This window comes from Rhineura floridana, chromosome 1 (assembly GCF_030035675.1).
Source record: "Rhineura floridana isolate rRhiFlo1 chromosome 1, rRhiFlo1.hap2, whole genome shotgun sequence".
NCBI lineage: Eukaryota > Metazoa > Chordata > Lepidosauria > Squamata > Rhineuridae > Rhineura > Rhineura floridana.
Window position 1 is genome coordinate 112,240,369 of NC_084480.1, and position 22,314 is coordinate 112,262,682.

General features: G+C 42.0%; 1 protein-coding gene and 1 long non-coding RNA gene across 20 annotated transcripts in view; one reads left to right on the forward strand and one right to left on the reverse strand.

The window, feature by feature from the left end:
- The window catches only part of PTPRD (protein tyrosine phosphatase receptor type D), a 2,140,456-nt gene that overhangs the window by 168,424 nt on the left and 1,949,718 nt on the right, over positions 1 to 22,314 (reverse strand). For all 18 annotated transcript variants that reach the window (XM_061629619.1, XM_061629614.1, XM_061629634.1 and 15 more), the window contains 3 exons: positions 15,457 to 15,666; positions 13,676 to 13,836; positions 5,476 to 5,588 (listed from right to left, as the gene is read on the reverse strand). In XM_061629619.1, coding sequence (XP_061485603.1) covers positions 5,476 to 5,588; positions 13,676 to 13,836; positions 15,457 to 15,666 — 484 coding nt within the window. The remainder of the gene's footprint in view (positions 1 to 5,475; positions 5,589 to 13,675; positions 13,837 to 15,456; positions 15,667 to 22,314) is intronic.
- Positions 16 to 22,314, forward strand: part of LOC133386127 (uncharacterized) — a 29,038-nt gene continuing 6,739 nt past the window's right edge. The window contains exons 1-2 of one of the 2 annotated variants that reach the window (XR_009763066.1): positions 16 to 232; positions 3,958 to 4,080. This is a non-coding gene — a long non-coding RNA (uncharacterized LOC133386127). Of the gene's footprint in view, positions 233 to 3,658; positions 3,733 to 3,957; positions 4,081 to 22,314 lie in introns of those variants that run through there. The other variant, XR_009763067.1, reaches the window with a different exon arrangement.

Here is a 22,314-nt window from a genome sequence, read left to right on the forward strand (position 1 = left end):
TTCCTATTAGGGATGCAGAATCTGTGGTCCTCCAGCTGTTATTAAGCTATAGCTTCAATCAGCCCCAGCCAGCATAGCCAATGGGGGTGAAGGAGACTGAGACCAACCAGCATCTGAAGAACTGCAAGCTCCCCATCCCCGGCCTAAATGAAACAATAGTTGTATCCATGTGGTCTAAAAACTGGCTTCATATAGGATCAGTACACTCATTATTTAATTAGATGTTATGAAGGTAACACTGAAGTCATATTGTAAATACTATAAAATAATATGGAATTCTATATTATATTAAAATATAAAAATATTAAGATTGTTCTATAAAAATATGTACTGATTTTCCAGTTATGTATTGATTTCCAAATACCAATCTAACTTATCCTTCAGGTTAAGAGCACATAACTTCACAATTTGTGCCTTAAGTGCCTCACAACAACTGTTGCATACATAAGGCACTATGTCTGAAAAACAATGATTTGCTCACAACTCACTGAGTGTATGTGGTTTGTCTGTTTACTTCCTTTGAGTGGTCTCTCTTGCATACAACAATACATATAGAAGCTTCAGAGTAAAGATGGTTTTTCATAAATATAGCCAATGGGAAGTATTTCTAAGACTGTGGAAATATTGTTTCTAGTTTCTACAATCAAGGAACAGTGTAGTTGCAGCAGACTGGGTTCTGCACAGATCATAAATGGAAGTGAACCAGCCTTATGGTTTACAGCTAAGCATATTTATAATGGGTAAAATTCAATGCTACTGTCCTTCTCATGGAATAGTGTTTGATCCACTGAAGCCATCTGTTAACAAAAGAGGAAGGATGTGATTTTTCTACCAATTTCCACTGCAGCCCCTGTGCTACCTGAGAATCTGTTCCAGAAGGTTGAAGAATCCACCAGAACATTAAAAAGGTGGTACAGTGGGAAGGGGGAAATCAGAGAAAATTATCTTCCCATCTCTTGAATTAGTGGATCAAAATAAGTTCCTCAAGTGGGACAACAGCATTCCATTTCACCCTATAGGTGCCCATGCACTGACAGATTGGTAAAGCTAACAATAAACCATGGTTTATTTAGTTTAACGTTGTTTGTACGTCCAAACCTGACTAGACTCATCCCTGGTATAAGCAGACTAATCTCAGCTGTTTGGCTTTTTAATGAGCAACAATTTTATCAAGGGATAAGCAACAGATGTCCCTCTTGAAATGAAATGGATTCTAAATGTTTAATGATTTTATTGTTGGATGGTTGCAAGCTACACTGCCTATAAAGTGGTCTAAAAGTCAATTAACTAATCAACCTAACAAATAGGTTAGGTTCTCTCTGACAACGTCTCCCTCCCCAGTTCATCTGCCTAACACCATAGCAGTCTTTTGGGGGAACTTAAAGGGACCATGTGCCCTTTTTTCCATCTCTAATGATGGACATACTTTTTGCTGAAACTGTTTCTAGAAGAATTCTCCATTTTCCATTCTAACAGCTGTTATTCTGCTTGTTCACCAGTAATGTTTCAGTACTGAATAAAAAAGTTTGTCTGTATTGAAAGAGTGGCCACAGTGGAAGGGCTTTTGATCAGGATGGTGAGGCAGAATGGGTTGACAAAAAGAGCTAGCAAACCTTCATGGGAATATTTACAAATGGGGGAAGGGAGGGATGCTTTAGTACTGTTTTTCACTTGAGGATGTGCAGAAAATCTTTGAGTAGGAGAGCAGACATGTTCCTTGTCCCATTTGTGTCCTGAGCCAATGGTAAGACAACTGGTGATGTGGTGACATTTTGCCAGTTCTCAGGTAACACAAATGGCTATGATATAGAAGTATTCATAGAGAAGGTGAGGGACAACAAACCCAACATTAGATGAACTTTTTTTGCACATCAGTTAGCCAGTTCTTGGCTTGTTCAAGTAATCATGGCTAAAATACACCATATTTTAGGATTACATTCAAACCAGGCCTTTGTGTGCATATAATCTCTATATGATAACTGTGCGGAGTTAAGGGGCAGGGTCAAGGAGTGCAATCCTGACCACCCCATGTTTATTTCAAGCAGATATGCTGTCTAACTAAGGCTATAGTCAAGAGGTATTTTGTTCCTGTGTGTGTGTTATGTGCCTTCAAGTCGATTACGACTTAAATCAGTGACCTCAAGACATCTGTCATGAACCACCCTGTTCAGATCTTGTAAGTTCAGGTCTGTGGCTTCCTTTATGGAATCAATCCATCTCTTGTTTGGCCTTCCTCTTTTTCTACTCTCTGCTGTTTTTCCCAGCATTATTGTCTTTTCTAGTGAATCATGTCTTCTCATTATGTGTCCAAAGTATTATAACCTCAGTTTCATCATTTTAGCTTCAGTGATAGTTCTGGTTTAATTTGTTCTAGCATTTAATTATTTGCCTTTTCCCTAAATGTTACTAAATGTTTTGAACTACAGTGAGTCTATAAACTCAAGAAGAAATTACCTGTTTGTATTTTTTTCTAATTAACAAAATGTATTTTAGATATTTTAAATGAATCTTGCCTTTTAAAAATGTTTTTGCTCCTTTAATCTTAAACTAAATTACAGCCTTTGTAATATTAAAACATTTCAATTGCTCTTTAGTAGTAGCCTATCCCAGTACTTATATCCATCTTTACATGATTCCTGTATGCATTGATCTGAATAATTAAAATATATTGTCAGTTTTTGCAAGCACATCACTTGAAAAGAAATTCATAACGTCACGTACTTTTTAAAAGAGGTATCAAAATCAGTTTGCCATCTGCCCTTTCCACCAATAGTTATTTCAGTGGTCCAGTTCACACATAACGTTAAGCCAAACCATGGCATAGTGCGAATGAGACTTGGCTACAGCTTGTGCTTTGTCTGAAGCAACACAAAGCACAACCCCAGGTTCAGACATAATGCTAAGCCAAACCATGGACTAGCCCCATGTACCACAGAGCAGCAGGACAGGATGAGGAGAACAGCAGCTATAACGTTCACTTCAGGAACCTACACATTTGCACTAAACCATGATTTGGCTTATCATTACATGCAATCAGGGTCATTGTGGATGAAGGAGGACTGAAGGAGAAGTTATTGTGTTAGATTCATTGCCAGTTTGAAAATCATTACGTAGGAGTTTAGGGAATGAAGGTAAGAATGGAAAATTACTTTTAACACAAAGCTGTAGTAATCCCAGTCTCCCTCTGAAACCTCCTTGGGCATGCGTAATGCGTTTTAAAAAAGAATGTGTTGCAATCTTGTCTACTTTCTCTCTTTGCTCTTCTTTTCGTCTGAAATGTTTTCACTGCTTTTTTATATTCCAAATGGGGGTGGAATATGTTAAAGAAAATCTGGTATGATATAAGGTATAAATCAGAAAAAAAGAGGAGGGGCAAGATTTTTCTCATTCTTTTAACATATTTCAGTGGGGATGTGCGCTTAAAAAGGCAATGCAATGTATTCTGGATGATTTAACCTAGAGTGACCTTGTATATGTGGCATTAATTAACTTCATGGGTATTAGTGTGCTTACTGTAGGTGCATGCTCATGCTTCTACAACTTTGCACCTTTCTACTAGCACAGACACAATGGATCAGACCCTTAATTCTAACTTCTCTCACTCTCTCTTTGTCTTTTTCACTGAAGTTATTTGTTGTTGTTATGTGCCTTCAAGTCGATTATGACTTATGGCGACCCTATGAATCAGCGACCTCCAAGAGCATCTGTCGTGAACCACCCTGTTCAGATCTTGTAAGTTCAGGTCTGTGGCTTCCTTTATGGAATCAATCCATCTCTTGTTTGGCATTCCTCTTTTTCTACTCCCTTCTGTTTTTCCCAGCATTATTGTCTTTTCTAGTGAATCATGTCTTCTCATTATGTGTCCAAAGTATGATAACCTCAGTTTCATCATTTTAGCTTCTAGTGACAGTTCTGGTTTAAGTTGTTCAAACACCCAATTATTTGTCTTTTTCGCAGTCCATGGTATTTAGTGGTGCCAAATGAAAGAAACACAGAGATAAGCCTAAGCAAACTGCCCAGGCAAACAAATAGCTTTTCTGAAAATGCTGCTGAACTACTTAAATAAAGAAGCCATGAAAGGTAAGACCATCCCCATTACTTTTCTTAAATATTACTCTTAGGGTGAATTCACACATGACTGTAAATCTTTGAATCTTTCTTTCATCCATGACTCACAAATGAATATGGGAACTGCTTCCATTCAGAAGTACTGTGCTTGATTTGATGTAATGTGACATGAAAGTCCCTCCTGTAGACTTTGATCTGTTATGGTTGTTACACACAAGCAAGCCATCATTCAGTGTTGCAACCATGGAGTGATGAACATGCATGAGTGAACTGACCCTTAGAAAAAGAACTAGGTCACAGCAGAGTTCTGGTAAGAGCATGATATAGTTAAATCCTATACTAATAATTAAGTACAGAAGGCATTACTTACAATATATGGTCAGAAAGCTATTTCTACGTACCAGCAGTGCAGCAAACATAGCCTATCCCTTAATCAAGCACACTTTGTCCACACATTTCCTTTTATCTCAAGCCTTTACCCATCTCCTTGCTTTTTTTCCCTGCTGCTCTTGTATATGATTAAGGGTTGCATTGCCATCGCCATAAACCATGGGGTTAAAACTAATCAGGGTTTACATCTCAAACAGGATTTTAAACCAGGGCTTGAAACTAGTTTCAAATCAAAGTTAAGATGGGACCGTATCCTTGCCCGTGAAACACAGCAATTGGCAGGAAGAAGCACACAATGGTCACCAGCTGACTATTTCTATAATAGCCCACAGTAATTGTTTGTTTGTTTGTTTTTAAAAAACGACTGTTGCGAAAGAAGTAATATCAGTTTGGTGCAATTCCCCAGCATGAGCCCCAAATGAATGATGTATAACTTGTGAAGGTAATTTCAGTGATTGATTTTAGCGAACGAAAAAAAAGTAAAGAAAACTGGGAGGTGGGAGGGATGATTGTCTTCAGTAATCAAAATCAGGAATTAATTGACAATTGAATTAAATTAATTCAGGAATTACTAATCTGGTGTCCACAGGCACAATGGCACCCTCAGTATCTTCCCCTATCACCTACGAAAGATCTGAGCTTCCCCACCTCCACTCACTGCCTCATGGCCATGAAATGATGAAGGTGGTTACCTTTCCCCCCACTTCCTCTTTCAATTCTATATGCACTTCAAGGCTCAGATTCGTTCTACTAGATCCAACGTTTATCCAAAGTCCTTGGAAAAGTGAAGTTCCTGTGTGCATGCATTCTTTTCCTGTCTGTCTGTGTGTGTGTGTGTGTGTGTAGCTGATGTGATGGTAGGGGAAGAGAAGTGACCAAGGGGGTGGCACCCACGTGGTTTCTGAATTTATTATTTCAGCATTCTTCATCTAATTTATATCATACAACAGCAACCAGGTCACAGGCAAATATTGCGCAGTTCACAGAACTAAAAAAGAAGAGTGCTTTGCATCTTACCTGGAGTTTGAAAATTAAGGCGCCGCAGCTCCACAGGATCTGTGGGGTGGTGGGAAGGAATCTCCTTGCTGTTGGGTATGCTGCTCTTTCTAGAGTCTGTCTCTGCCCTTTTCCTGTGTGGTCAAAGTAAACATAGTCATTAAGAAGATTAATCAAGCAGTTAAATTAGCAGTTTACAGAAATATATCTATTCTCATGTCCTTTTTTTGTTGTCTACAGTACCATATTTTAAAACCCAATGGGCACACTATATTGGTATAATCCATTAAAAAGTCTGACATTTTAAAGCTAATAACCTATACACAGAACATATAGGACTGTATTTCTAATCAGAAGTAGACCCATTGAAATTAATGAACCTAAGTTAGTCATGTCTATTAACTTCAGTGGGTCTGCTCTGAATGGGACTAGCACTGAATGTCACCCATTGTTTGGATTAACAGGAAGGTATGTTTTCAAAGCTGCTTTTTAAAAGATGTTTTTAAGAGGCTTTGTTTTAATGTTTTTTAAAATGTTTTGTTTTGTTTTAATGAGAGCCAGTGTGGTGTAGTGGTTAAGGTGTTGGACTATGACCTGGGAGACCAGGGTTCAAATCCCCACACAGCCATGAAGCTCACTGGGTGACCTTGGGCCAGTCACTGTCTCTCAGCAGAGGAAGGCAATGGTAAGCCACCTCTGAATACTGCTTACCATGAAAACCCTATTCATAGGGTCGCCATAAGTTGAGATTGACTTGAAGGCAGTCCATTTCCATTTTTTTTGTTTTAATATGTTTTAAAATCTTTAGAATGCTTTTAGTGTTTTGTTTGCCACCCTGAGCTCCTTCTGGGAGGAACAGTGGGGCATAAATTTAATAAACAAATAAATAGGAAATCTCCATGCAGCTAGTATCTGAAACCACTGTTACAATGAAGCGTTTGATTGGAGGGAGCTGACACAGTCAGAAGATACTGAGGCATGCTAAACCCTGTTGAAATGAATGGCACTCAAACCCACAGTTAAATGCTAATGTTTCACTGATTTCAGTGAAATTTAGACATACTTAACTTACTTTGGAATGAGCTTAGCAACTGCAGACCCAAGGCACATGCAATATACTTACAACACTTGGGCTTTTCCAGAAAAAAAGATCCCCCCCCCCTTGAGCACCACCTCCTAACTAAATATGGGACTACAGGAAACTAATGGTCAATAATTGGCCAATTCCTCTGCAGCTGCATTTCCTAGCACCGTTTCAAGTGAGATCCAAGTATTTTTGTAAATTGATTTTAAGATAGTTCTAAAAATGCAAGAAGGCCAATACGAAAGATTAAAAGTAGTTTTCACTGGTAGCCCTAAAAAGTAAATATTCAATTTTGAAAGCCGTTTTTAAGGCATCCTCACTTTTTAAGGATCTGGGCAGGCTCATTCAGACAGAAAACCCAATCAAGGTAGGAAAATAGGAAGGTACCTCATACTATGTCAGACTATTTGTCCATTTAGCTCTGTATTTTAGGTACACTGACCTGCAGTGGCTCTCCAGGGTTTCAGACATGAGTCTTTCCCAGCTCTATCATGAGATCTTGGGGCTTGTACCTGGGATCTTCTGCATGCAAACCCTACTGAGCTATGGCCCTTCCTCAAAAACAAATTTTCTGTAACTTTTGTTTTCTCATTTTCCCAATTGATATAGCAATTGTTCTTTACTTCTCACCTGTCAGGTTTACTGCTCCATTATTATGCAGCAGAAAAAGAGGAAAAAAGGTTAAATGTTAGTTGGCCAATGGCAAAAGAGTTACCATGACAATAGGAAATTGTGTTTTGCAATTAGGATGTATTCCTTATTCAGAGTAGAAAGTAACAGCCCATAAAACATGTAATATTCTCTAATCATAGAAAGAATGAGGACACAGTGTATATTCAAAGGAATTATTTCATGACTGAAGGCACTTAAGCAACATTTTGATTAGTGTTGTTTGGGATGGAGGTTATTTCAAAGTAATTCACTCCTTAGGCCATATCCTAAAAAAACCCATAATATATCGCATATCAAGATGTGGGACATACTGAACATATATATTTTATAAATGTATATTACTTGGGGGAAAAGACAACTGAAACATTGGATATAGGGATATCTAACAAATGCATTCTTTTAAAAATGTTAAGGTTGCATTGATAACATATCAGCTGCATTTATAAAAGCTCAGCTTTTTAAAAAAATGCTGCTTTCATGTATCTTGGTAGCAAAGAGGCCAAAAAACCCCTGCTAATCACTTCACAGCAGTGTTGAGGAAACTCTGGCCTGAAGGTCTAATTAGGCCTGCGAGATTCCTAATTTGGCTTGCAAGGCCATTTTCCCCAAGTCATCCCTCGGCCCCACATCTGATGTTATATATGAGGTCGGGTATGGGGCAGATAAAGATGCAGATCCCTGCTGAAAGCCTGCTTTGCAGGCATCACCAATCAGCTCCTGCAAAGGACCGCATCTTTGCCTGCATGGTTTGATTTCAAACTATGCAGAAAAAGGAAGCAGGATATGTAGGTTGCCAATCAGTTTATTGCCAGCAGTTGTGAAGTCCTATGCCTTTGTCCATGTGGTTTGATTTCAAGCCATGTGAACAAAGGAAAATGCTTTGCCTTATGTCACAGTGATGACAGCTGATTGAGAAGTGGTTGGACCCAACCACCTGACAAAATGACCTATAGAGGTTGAGAGACCTAAGCATTTGGACCACAGGCTGGAAACAGTTTCCCACCCGTTTTAAAGACATATTAAATGATTAGAAGCAAATTCTGAATATGCCTGAACTATGAGACTAGGATAAACTAGGGCAGTCAATCTATACCACAGAAATGAGGTAGCTCAGTGGTGCCAATCGGGGCAGGACTCTGGAGTAGGTCCTAACTCATAGCAGGTTTGGCTTACCACATTTTGTAGTAAGTGAAACGATACTAATACCATGTAATACCTCACAAGTCTATTAAGTCCAGGGTCCAAAATTACCTAGCTGCTCCAATGAGGTAGCTTAAGATTCCCAATGAGGTAGTTTAAGATTTCTATCATCTAAAAATGCAACTTCTAAATCTATTTATCTCTCTTCCTACCTTTTATGCTAATATCAAACACTATAAAGATGTAATCGTTTTCATGAACATCTCTTATGCCACATTCAAAAAGCTTTAGTGCCATCCACCATGGCTCAATTTTTTAAAATAAACAGACACACAGCACTCATTTCCCCCTACTAAGAATATCTTAATTACTTTGGTTCAAAATTGATGCATTTTTTCAGCCAGTTGTCAAACCTGACATGAAAAAATGAGTTACTGAGGTCATGAGCCTAGAGCCAATTCATCTGCGCATTTAATAGCTCACATGAGTAATGTACTTGTCTAGGCAGTGGATGGAAGGAATTCACACAATACTACATATAACTGCTATGCACAGATGTACTCAAAATCAAGAACACCCTCCTCATGCAAATTAATTGCACACTATTGTAGGAGTTCCCTTTCCATATGTATGAGAGTAGACAAATAATGGAGAACAATGTCATTGGGCAGAATTCTATAACTATGCTAAATAAACAAGAAAGTAAGTAACTAAATACAGCTCTTAAGCATCAGTTGTCGAAATTAAAGTCTGACCTGATTCTAAAAAATTATTTTATTGGTCAGGTCCTATCAGTGCTACAAATTTTTATAGGTTTCATAACACATTAACTGCCCTTCCCTCACAGAACTCTGGAAATTGTAATCTAGTGACTGTAGCTCTATTTGCTTCTCTGTGCTTTGCTTATATATTTGTAAATAAAACAAATATTACAAAGCCTGCCTAAGTCTTCAGTGCTCTCTCTAGTTCAAAGCAAGATAAACCCCTCAGCATTGCTACTGGAACTTCCCACATCTCAGTTGTTGTTTGTGCTTAACAATATAGTCTGAAATCTTGTGATGCACATTTTTACCACTAAAAAGAAGTAGGCAGATATACTTCACAGTTTCAAAATGTGACATATTAAAAATATTTCTAGTTACAGAACATTTTGTTATCAATTAAACTCAACAGACTCGAATTGTTGTCCTTCTTCTACCCCCTCCCCAATGAACCATAAAGTACTGCTTTGGAACTTGCTTTCTAGACTCCAGCAAACTTCACAATGGTGTCTAGTTTTGTAATGAATGTGTGTGTAGTATCATGATTCTCACAGCTGAGGTAGGTCTCCCATTTCCCAAAGTTCTGAATTTCTCTTTGTTATCTCTCAGAAAAAAATCCTATTCTGTAGTTGCCTAGCTAAGGCCAGGAGATGTTGCCTGATTCCCACCATTCAACTTCAATTAGTGCTTTATTCTGGATGAATTGTACAGTTATCACTTGAATCATCATTAAGTGACAAAGAAAAAGGCTGGTGGAAACATTTAGGAAATAGTACACTTCAGAATTGCATCCACCTAGCAGTAGGACTCAAGCACAGCCTGCAAAATTGAATGGATGGACATTTTATCTGCCTAGCTGGATACATATTTAGTGGCAGAGATTTTTTGATATGTAGGTACAGTACAGTATGGCTGCAATCTTATACCTGGGAGAAAGCTTCACTGCCATTTAATTCTATGAAGACCTACAAGGATTGTATTGCAGATCTGCATGGCTGGAATTATACTCACAACACTTGTGGCTGTGCCTCAACTACTAGAAGAAGAAATTGTTTATTGTATAGATTTATTATTATTAAAACATTTCTATACTATCCAACATTAGTTTTTAGGGTGGTTTACAAAAGTCCATAATAAAACAACAAAAACAGCAAATAAAAACACTTAATAATATATTGGTATACCACCTTTCAACATTATAGAATAGTGGGTTGAGACTACAGTAGTGCCCTGCTTCTCGGTGTCCCGCTTTTCAGTGTTCCACTAACACGGTGCCAGCGGGGGGATCAGCTGCAGCAGAGGCTAGAGCTCCCTGTGCTCCAGCTGATCTCACCAGAGGAGGGGAAGAACAGCTGTAGTGCGCTACGGCTGATCTTCTCCTCTTTCAGCACGATCAGACCCCCATGCTCCAGCTGATCTCGCCGGAGGGGAAGATCAGCTGTAGTACGCTACAGTTGACCATCTCCTCCTCCGGCACAATCAGCAGGTTAGGTTCCAGACCCCCACGCTACAGCTGATCTTCTCCTCCTCCGGCATGATCAGCGGGTTAGGTTCCAGACCCCAGCGCTACAGTTGATCTTATCCTCCTCTGGCGCAATCACCAGATTAGGTTCCAGACCCCCACACTACAGCTGACCCGCTTTTTGGCGGTTTTTGCTTTTCGGCGGGGGTCTGGAACCTAACCTGCCATATGAGTGGGGCCCTACTGTATTTGCTCTAACTTTGAATGATACTGAAATACAGGCTGCAAAGTTCTGAAGTCCAACTGACAGGAGAGGTATAGATTTATGTACCTTGGTAAATTGTTAAGGCCTAGAGATATGAGAGATGCTATAGTTATTACAAGTTAACTTTTTGTGATGTGAAAAAGCTGCTGCTGAAGACATCTTTGCCTAACTTGATCACTTAAAGGAAGCTCTAATGAGACTATTCTGTATCAGTAACTGAGCTTAGCATGTGGTCCTTTATCTAGCATCTTTGCTAATATTATACAGCCACAAGAGTGGCGGTATACTATAGTCAGAATGGATTTTTCGCATTCCGCAGTGTTAAATGGAAAATACTCCCCATACCATTCTGATGCTTCCCATAAGCTCATTTCAAAACAAAATCTTACAAAACTTATAGTCCTGAACTCAGAAGCTTGCTTAACAACCCTCTAAATTTTCCTGGTGCTACACAAAACAGTTAGAGAGAATTGAGAGTTCAAAGTGTAAAAAGAGAGAAAGAAAAAAAGATCCCTTTGGGACTTTTTTGTCAAGAGTTCTCATAATTTGTTGAAATTAATTAAAAATCAGCCATGTTGACTGAGTACCTGTAATTCTATTACTGACCTTGCCCCATACTCTGACCTTCATCTTCTGCAATTTAAAAGTTATAAAAAATGCCTGGCAAATTTTAATTAATTTAGGAAATGTACCATTGAACTCAATGATAAGGCCAGGCATGCTCAGTAAGAACCAACTGTCAGTGTTCTAAAAGCCAAACACAGCTGCTGGGCTTGCCTAATCACGGGGCCACACCCACACCATACCTTTATTTCACTTTCAACGTTTTCCTTATGGAAAGGAAAGGAGCTTTCCCTCTGCCCAGTGCCAACTCATCCAATCGCCTCCCCTCCCCTCCCTTTCCTGCCCTCCTCCTCCCCTCCCTGCCCCTCCAACAGGTCAGTTTCACCTATCCTAAGCATCATTGCACAGGAGTAAATCCCACTGAACTCATAAAGCATGCAAATGAACAAACCTGCCCTCCCCTCCTATCCCCTCCCTCTTGCTCCTTCTCTCCCCCTTCCTTCACCCCTCACTTCCCCTCCCCCATGGTCAGTTTAACCTATCCTAAGCATGATTGCATGGGAGTAAATTACATTGAACTCAATAAGCATGCAAACGATCAAAACTGCCGTCCCCTCCTCCTCCCTCCTATCACCTTCCTTTTGCCCCTTCCCTTACTCCTCCCCTCCCCTTCCAATCCCCTCCTTCTGCTCCCCTCTCCCCTCTTCATCCTTCCCTCCCCTCTCCATCCTCATCCCCCATGGTCAGCTTTATCTATCCTAGCCGGAATTGCATGGGAGTAAATCCCACTGAACTCAATAAGCATGCAAATGATCAGCCCTGCTTTTCTCCTCCTTTCCTTCTCCTCTCCCTTCCTCCTCCCTTCTTTCTCTCCTCCCCTCTTCCTTCCTCTTCCCCTAACCACTCTAGGCCTCCTTCCCCAAGGTTAGTTTTACCTATCCTAAGCATGATTTCAGGGGAGTAAATCCAACTGAACTCAGTAAACACATAAATGATCAAACCTGCCCTCCCCCTCCTGCCTGGTCCCCTCCTCCTCCTGTCCTTCCGATCCCCTGTGGTCATTTTCACCTATCCTAAGCATGATTGCAGGTGAGTAAATCCCACTGAACTCAATAAGCATGCAAATGATCAATCCATTCTCAGCAAACTCTGACAGGATCCCATTTCTTACCTCCCAGATTAAAAAGCAGATAAATTCACTAATAGGCAAAAAACCTTCCAGTTTAAGAACTCACCATATGCTCAGAGGCACATGTTACCAAATTCTTCCAAGCTACACAGGAGGTGGATTGGACTGTGAAAGACCAACCCAAATTGTATTTGCATTTTGACAAATTTGTAGGGCAGTACAATATCTCAGAGAGGAGGTCAGGTCTCCTGCTCCCCTGGTGCATTCACTAGAGCTGCACAATTTCCCTGCTTTTTAAAGTTTGATAGAAATATCTGTGGGCTATAGGTACATTCTTAAGCCACAATATTTTTTGCCTATTAGTGAATTATTTATTGGGGTGGATGACTGGGCTCTAGGATATTGGACTGTTGCTGTGAAGCAAGCCACTTGTGTCAAACCAACTAACTAGAGCAATGTTCACAACTGTGGAGGTCTCTCCAGAAATAGGATATTTGGAATTAACTGCATCCCCAGAATGGTGAATAAAACTCAGAGGTGTATGTATTTTAGGTCTGAACCTAGAATTTTGGGCAAAGTTTCCTTAGGCTTGAAGGGTTTCCACTGGTTGAGTTTTATCAACTGCCAGTTCTTTATGTTATTATTTCTTTCTTTGTATTTGAATAACTGTTTCTGTTGTTAGTACTACCTTGAATGTGTGCACAGGGAAGCATTTACCCAGATGTCATAAGTAAAGGCCCCAGGTTTCCTGGATTCAGACTTGAGCCAGTAAACATAGCAGAAAGCAAGCAATGCCTAAACTTTTCCACCTAGCCTTTGGTTCTTTCAGAAGGGTTACACTGAAAATTGGGCTGTGATCTATCTTGGGAAATTATTGCTTCCTATTTTTCTTTTGTATTTTTATAAATATCTGGGAGAGATTTCCAGGCCTTAGAGAAGCAAGAGTCTAACTTTCCCCACTCCTGAATAAGGAAGGCTTGCAATGGAAGAATTTTGCGTATCCTGGATGTAATGGACCAGCTTTAAAATTGATGAGAAAAGCATCTATGCAAGGAACCACATTTTTTTCTATCCCAAGAACTTCTCAGCATAACTAATGTATCTAAAGCCTGCCCTTATTTTGTAAACTATTTTGTAAACTTACCTTTTATAAAGCAGTATAGCTATAACAATACAGATGATAAACACAACTGCAAGAACTGGTCCTACAACCCAGATCAAGCCTTCTTCTTCATCTGTAATTGGCTGGGGATTAAGATCCACTGATACAACAGTTTCAGAATATGGGCTGGTCGCATACATTGTCTAGAGGGAAATAAGATTCTTATTTAACAACATAGTACCAAAGATTAAAAAATGCTATAAGAAATAGGTTTCTTATGAACTGGAACCAGGAGTAATGGATTTTCTCCTTTCCACACTCAAAGCTTTCACTCCTGTGATTATCTTTGGGTCAGTTTCAAGATAAAAGGGACACCTAAGATGCTTGTTGTCAAACACAACTGCAAGTGTAAAAGCACACCAAAATTTGCATTTGCACTTAACTGGACAAAACTCTCAGGAAAAAAAGAGCCACCAAGAAACAAGTCTTTGACTAGAATTAATTAATCTCAACAGGCTCAGCCCAGCACACACACACGACAGGTTTAAGAGCCAATTAGGAAGATACTTGTATGTAAAAAATGTTAATGTCTGCTGCTACACCTTCCCACAATCTTTTTTCTATTTGTGCTTAATTATTTTTTAAAACTGTATTACATGCTGTTAGAACTACTCAGGCATAAAGGACATAAGAAAAAGATGAATTACATAAGAGGAAAACCACAACTCATTATTTAGATCACCTCAGGAATTCTCCTTTTTGTTACATTATTTTCTAACTCTGTTACATTTCACTGATAAAGTCAGTAGCAAATTACTATAATTAAAGAAACTAGCTGTGCATGTCCTCAATTAGTTCCCTTCTTCCAAAGATGTTTGGGAATAAGCACCACTGACTGAGCAATATGTCTCGCGGCAAGAAAGAATCTTCTTTTAAAGGCATGATAAGATACCACTGTGAAGTTCATGCCTCAGTAACACTGATCACAGATTTCAAGAAGCAAACCTTATGGCTTGCATGGGATATAACAGTGGTGATTAAGATGATGATGGCGACCCTACATATCGAGAAATGTGAGGAAAATGAATGTGGAGTTTGGGCCTACCAGCACCCTCCACACTGATGTAATAACATTCATATGGCATAATCCTTCAACTTTAAACGTATGTATGGGATTGGGAATCACATATATCTGTGATACTGTAGTGGCAAATTCAAAGGAGTAGGGTCCCTTCATGATAGTAACACCATGCCCCCTCACAGCTACACCCCATTTTCCACTTTCCCATGTCTTCCTTGCTGATCTCCACTACAACAACATCAGCATGAAAGGGTAAGCTGTGGGTTAGCTACTGAGAACATTTTTCTCAGAAGTGTCTTCTCAGTGGCTGACTCATCTCCTTTCACTCTGATTGGCTCCAATCAGCACAAAAGGACAAGCACTCTTCTCAGAAGCTAACAAGCTCCCCTTTCATGCTGATAGGCTCATACATAGGGACCTGGCTGGGACCCTGCTCCCAAAAAAGTAAGGGGTCTACAACCCCCCCCCCCAATCCCAGACAACTGCACCTCATGCTGCCCCATTGTGCACTAATCATACCCACACTGCTGGATATGTGAACTGGGTCTTTATTTTATACAAAGACTTCTCCAAAACTGGAGAAGACATTCAAAATAAGTAAAAGTTTTTGAAAAACATTATTTCCCACAGTATGCAACTAATTTACAGAAGAAGACAGAAAAGTAAAGCATGTGCATGAATACTACAGAATTCAGAGATATACATTTTAAGAACAAATCAGCCATGGAAAGCATGCACTTACGGATTCTGAGTGTTCCATAACAGCTAAAATAAACACAACATATTCTTGGCCATTTTGTAGCTGCTTGTTCTCAAAACCACCATATTGTTTTTTATCCCCCAGAGTGAATTCAGTAGGAAGAACTTCAAAGTGTGCTGCAATATATGGCTTTAAATCTGCTTCTCTCCCCAAACGAATGCTTCTGCGTTTCCGTGCTATCTCTTTAAGTAGCTTTGGGGTAGGAAAGAAGAAAAAAGAGGAGGAAAAACAGAATAACTATAAACAAAATTAATGTAACTTATTGACAGGCTGATAAAAAATGCATTCAGTCCTAGGAACTACAAATAATAAAATTCAGTCTAATTTCATGACAACTTCAGTTACAAATAGGTTGCAATCCTATACATGCTTACATGAGGCTTACTTCTGAATAGAAATGCATATAAGTCCTTTATAAATTTCAGTACTACAATGTTCAGTGTACTTTTATATTCAATACCAGTAGTAGGCCCCTTCGAGTTTCATGGGACATTTTCCTAGGTGATGGTTACAGCCTTATTGTGGCCGAGGGTTGAAATAATACACGGACACAGCAAGCTGGGTTGAACAAAGGACCACTTTATTAAACTACAAACCCTTAAACTAAACCTGCAGAGGGGAAATATAGGTGGATGTGGCGGATGAGGTAAGTTGGCCTCAAAAGCAGCCCATATCCTGCCCCAGGCCCTACAGCCCCGACTTGCAGGCCTCTGGAGCCACCAATCACCTCCAAGGGTGCCTAAGGGGGCCACCTAGTTGTCCTTACCTACTTCCCTTCCTGCGTCTTGCCACCACAAAAGGGGGACAAATCTCTATTTAATCTCCCTTTACCCCACTGCTGAGAACCACATCTCACAGACACCTCTGTAGGTCGGTCAGCCAGAAAAATGTCGTTCCCTGCATCCATCAGGTGAACTCCATCAGCCCTGTAAAGTTCAACCCCGGAGTGCTGTATATCGGAGTGATGTACAACCAACCCCCCATGTGCCGGAAGAGCCAACTGAAGCTGCTTGTTGACCTTTTTGAGGGCCCTATCTATATCCCTAGGGTCACCCAAACAATGCCAAACCTATGAGGGAGTATGTTTGACCATATCAGATGAACCTGAGACCAATGTTGCCTCACAACCTGCAGGTCCTGGCATGCCTGCAAACTGAGGGCCTTGATGTGTAAATCTCACTACTATTTATTCCTAACAAATAATAAACTCCAACATCCAATAACAGTTCAATTTTTAGTAACTGATATTGTTGTCCACTCTAATAATATTTTTAAAGGGGGGAAAAACCCACGCAAAATAAAGACTATCAAGCACGTAAACTGTGCATATTACAATTATATGCAGAAAAATCTAGGTTATAAATGTGATGAATATATGATGTATCATATCTCAAATGACAAACAACACTATTATATTTGTTCATCAAATTAATAATTCTTGATTACAAAATTGGAGCAAAATAATTTCAAAATACTACCGTCAATACAGAAAAAAGGGTAAGCAATCTATGGGTAATATAGAAAAAAGGGTAAGCAAACTTATAACATCAACAGTCTGCAAGTTAATCCACAGCAAAAAAAAAGTGTTTTGCCCCTAATTTTTTAAAAAATCAGTGTTTTAGAGTGTTAAAAATGTTAAAACAGTTTTGTATGTTTTTCAAAAATAACTCCTCTTCATTAGAAATCATCTCGCTATCACTCTCTGGACTGTGGACAGGCGCCTCTGGCATCTTGCAGACATGTGAAAGTGTCCCCAGGGATTTGGATGAAGGCGGCTCTGTCCCCAGTTCCAGTTCGATTAAGTTTTTTTCTGTCTCCTGCGTTGATGTTGCCAAAGTTCCTTTATTAAGGGGGAAAGGGTGAGTAATTAGGGCCTGAGGCTGGGCCAAGTTCTCAAAAAATCTTGATGTTATTATGCCAAGTGAGTGGAACGCGTCTTTGTTTTCAAGTAGCAGGTTAGCTTTGTCAGGCGAGGTGAAGGTCACCACTGCTCGAGCGGTGACGTAGTTATAGTGGAGATATTCGACGAGAGTTATGTCATTGGCAGTAAAAAGGCCTGGGATAACATCTTGCAAGATCTTCAGCAAATGAGATTTGCGCTCACTTTGCATAAGAAAGCCAGGGAGTTTAGGAATGCTAGATAGAACTATTTTTTTGGCGGTTGAGGACTAAACTTCATCTCACTCCAGATGGCCTCTGTGGTATTTTAGTTTCAAGAAGTACAAATGACCAGGGGTCTTGTTGGATAGATGTTGGGAACTGAGATGGACAATTAATTAAAGGGGATGGAGGGAGAGAAGTTGCTATTTCGCAGGTGGGGTTGCTGCTGTCACCCTTGGGACGATCGGGGTGTATAGCAGTGTTAGTCTGCCGGTCGGTCTTTAGGGTGGAAATAGGATCAAGAAGTTTGAAGAGTTTGACAAAGTTCATTTTATTGTAACGACGGAATTTTGGATGTTTGATATTTTTTGTTTTTTTTGTTTTTACTCTTCTTAACAGTCTTTCTCTGTCCAATACTGGGCGGTCTCTTGTATTCCTTGGGGCTGCACTGAGTGAGGTTGTTAAGCTGTAGTGTTTGCACTGGGTTTGTGCTGGGCCGGATTCCCACGGGCTTGTTTTCATAGAGTAGATCAAGCTTTCTATGAGCTTCCACCAGAATGGTTAGGAGCTTGTTAGACTCAGACAAGAAGGTTTTGATGTGATTAAGATACTTAAAATGTAGAGGAAGTACTGTACAACCATAGTGTGAAATCGGATGCTTATTGGGACACAGTATGACAAAATATTTATATAAGCATGACTATCAAATATGTTTATTATTTACACAACCTGTAAAGATATTTATAGTGCAATCCTATGTTTGTTTACTCAGAAGCAAGTCCCAATGTATTCAGTGGGGCTTACTCAACTAGGGAAAACTGCAGCCTCAAGTGATAAGGAACTTTTTCTTTTAACAAGCCTTTTAAGTTGAGACCTTATCCCAGTCTGTTTGCCGCCCTGGGCTCCTACTGGGAGGAAGGGTGAGATATAAATCAAATAATAGATAAATTAAAATAAATAAATAAACTTCATTCACCCAACCCAAAATTCAGAATCATGCCACTTTAAGCTGTTTTGCAACTGTTTATACTTGTTGAAGGTTATTGGTTTTTAAAGGGATTTATTTCTTATTGTGAGATGTCTTGGTTTCCAATTACCAACCCTACCTCATAGGGTTGTTGGAAAGACTAACACACACACACACACACTTGCAGGTGTAAAAATACACCCCATATAATAGTTTATTGTCAAACCAGTTGGTCATTGCAGAACATTTTTAAAAAATCAGTATTAGTTTCCTGCATAATAAAAACTGTGATACCTAGGTAAACCCTGCCTAATTGCTTTAAAAATAGGATTGGAGGGGGAGAGAAAGATTTACAACACTAACACAATTCTTTGCTATGTTTACTCAAAATGTCAGCTTCAGCGCTGGGGGCTAGGCAGTAACGAAGCAGATGGCAGTTAGCTGGGCAATAAATCAGTCAAGGCCAGGCAGATAATGGAGGCTGGCTGGCAGAAGGCTTGACAAACTAACCAGTAGCATTGTTCAAGAGCGTTGTCCAGGTAGGGAAGCAGAGTTCAGAAAGCCAGGGGTCCAGTCCGAAGGTCTAGAGGCTAGCAACAGCATTACACGTGAGGGGTCACAACCAACGTTGTAGTCAGCAGTCTGCTGCAGCCATGAACTGCCTTTTATAACAGACTCCCTAAGCCAGGTGCCCATGATTAGTCTCCCAGCTGCTCAGAGCTGCTTGTTCTTAAACGACCCGACCGTTGCTGTGCTACTCGCTGGGGTCTCCTTTCTGCAGGGGGGAGGGGAGCCTGCTGTTCATGCCCAGAATCTGATTGAGGGGCTTCAGCCAGGTCCAGCTGGGGAAGAGCCAGAGTTGTGTCCTCAGGGGTTCCACTAGTTCCTTCTCCTGGGTCTGCCAACTCTGCATCTTCCTTTTTCTCCAAGTCCTCTGAAGGGGCCATGACACTATCCCCCTCCCCATGACCAGTTTGCCCTCTCCCCCTTGGACCTGGTTTGTCTGGGTAGCGCCAATGGAATTGATGGACCAGGTGGGAGGCATGCACCTGTGAGGCGTCTTCCCAGGAGCGTTCCTCAGGGCCATACCCCTTCCAGTCTATCAGGTACTGGAGTTGGCCTCAATACCTTCGGGAGTCCAGGATTTGTGCCACCTCAAATTCTTCCTCCCCATCCACTTCCACCGGCGGCCGAGGCCATGGGCGAGGACTCAAAGGGTGTGGTGGGAGGGCCGGGACCAGCAACGACCTGTGGAAGATGGGGTGAATGCGAAGGGACGTGGGGAGCTGCAATTGGAAAGCCACCGGGTTAACCTGCTGTGTGATACGGAAGGGACCAATCCATTGAGCATCCAGCTTCCGAGACGGCCGCTGGGATCGCAGGAACATAGTTGAGAGCCACACCTGGTCTCCTATCTTCAGTAGAGGGCCTGGCTGGCGATGGTGGTCTGCAAACCATTTATAGGCATCCTTTACGTGCTCCAGCTGCTCCTTCAAGATCTCCTGCAGGGCCGTCAATTCTTGCAGCAGCAGATCTGTGGCTGGGACCGGTGAGGGAGGTAGGACCGAGGGGAAGAACTGGGGGTGATAGCCATAGGAGGCAAAGAAGGGGGTTTGACATGTAGAGGCATGGAGGGAGTTATTGTATGTGAATTCCACCAGAGGCAGCAGATCCGCCCAGTTGTCCTGTTGGTAGCAGGTGTAACAACGTAGGTACTGTTCCACCGTGGCGTTGGTGTGTTCTGTCTGCCCATCTGACTGTGGGTGATGGGCAGAGGAGAGATGGACCCAGGTGTCAAAGGTTTGGAACAACGCTTGCCAGAACTGGGCAGTGAACTGGGCCCCTCGGTCCGATATCAGGTGATCTGGAAGACAGTGCAGACGGAAAGCCTGGGCAAAAAACATCCAAGCGGTTTCGGAAGCAGAGGGGAGTCCAGCACATGGGATGAAATGGGCCAAACTAGTGAACAGGTCCGCTACTACCAGAATGGTGGTCATCCCCCTGGATACGGGTAGCTCTGTGATGAAATCCAGATAAACTGACCTCCAGGGATCCGGAGGAGTGGGCAGTGGAAGCAGGAGCCCAGGTGGCTTCCCAGGGTACTCCTTGACAGGTATCGCAGGCTGCCACATAGTTTTTTACATCTGCCTGAATCCGGGGCCACCAGAACTCTTGTAGGACCAGGTGGAGGGTTTTGTAGGTTCCAAAGTGCCCTGCTGGCCGGCTGTCATGACAGAGGTGGAGCACCTCTCGACGCAGAGCGCCTGGAGGAATGTATAGCTGGTCCCAATGGTACAAGGTGCTGTTCTGCAGTGAGAATGGGCTGTCCAAGGCGGGGGTTCCTGACTGGAGGTCTTGCTGATGAGCCAAAGCATACTCATCTCTCTGCTGCTGTTCACGCACCCTGTCTAATAGGGATTGTGGCAGGTGGGTAGCTGCGAAGTTTTCTGGGCGGAGAATTGGGTGAAGGGGAAACTCGTGCTAGTCGACTTGGTATTTGGGCTTGCGGGAGAGAGTGTGCTTGTGTATTGCGGCGGCCGGGGAGGTAAGTGACAGTGAAATTAAACTGGGAGAAAAACAGGAACCACCGGATCTGGCGTTGATTAAGCCGTCTGGCACCTTGTAGGTGCTCCAGATTCCAATGGTCAGTTCGCACTTGTACTGGGTGATGCATGGCTTTCGAAACCTGGCATCATCTTCTGGAAGGGGCACATCACCCAGTACAAGTGCGAACTGACCACTGGAATCTGGAGCACCTACCAGCACGGGTTGGCAGGTCAGTTGTCGAGGAATGTGGTGCAGTTCAGCAAAGGACACATCCATAAAGTTGCTGGAGGCTCCAAAGTCCAGCATGGCCTGTACTTGTAGGTTGCCCTGCACGGGGACCATCAGGGAGATCAGCACGGTCAGATTCCTGGGTGGTGGGGAATTGAGCTGGTGGGCCCCCTGGATTGCTGCTTCGCTCCAGCCTAGGGGCCGGTGGAGGCTGGGGCATGGAAGTTTCCTGAGGTAGGAGCTGCTGGTCATTTGGCGGGGCAGTGGGCTGCAAAATGGCCCGGGGTTCCACAATATAGGCAGAGGCCCTGCTGTCTGCACCTCTGCTTTTCAGTGGCAGAAAGGAATGGCCAGGCCCCTCCCAACTGCATGGGTTCCTCGGGTGGATTAGGGTCTCTGCAGGGAGGCTCCAAGGGCGCAGCCACAGGGGCTGGGGCTCTGCAGGCTGCCCAGGCCCGGTTCCCAATTCGCCTGTTTCCAACCTCCCATCGATCTGCAGGCACAAGTGAATCAAGGCTTGCAGGGTTCCAGGGTGCTCCACCCTAGCGAGCTCATCCAGGAGTTCATTGGACAGGCCCTCCTGAAATTGATCCAGGAAAGCAGCTTCATTCTAACTCAGGTCTTGTTGCAATAAGCGAAAGTCAGTCATAGACTTCACCAGGGGGCACCGGCCTTGCCGCAGTCTATGTATGCGACAGTTAGCCGTAGCTGACCTCACAACATAGCCCGCAGCTCTCAGGTGAAGGTAGCCAGGTTGTTTAACACTGGGCTACTCTTGAGGAGCAGGGGCGTGGCCCATCTAGCTGCAGCACCAGTGCACAGGCTAATCAGGAATCCCACCTGGGTCTTGTCATCAAGGAAGGCCTCGGGGTGTAACTCCATGAAGAGCTGGGTCTGAGCCAGGAATGCTGAGAGTTGATCTGAAGCCCCAGTAAATTTCTCTGGGATGGCCACAGGGCATTTGAGCCTCCTCTTTGGTGTAGTAGGTGGGGTTGCTG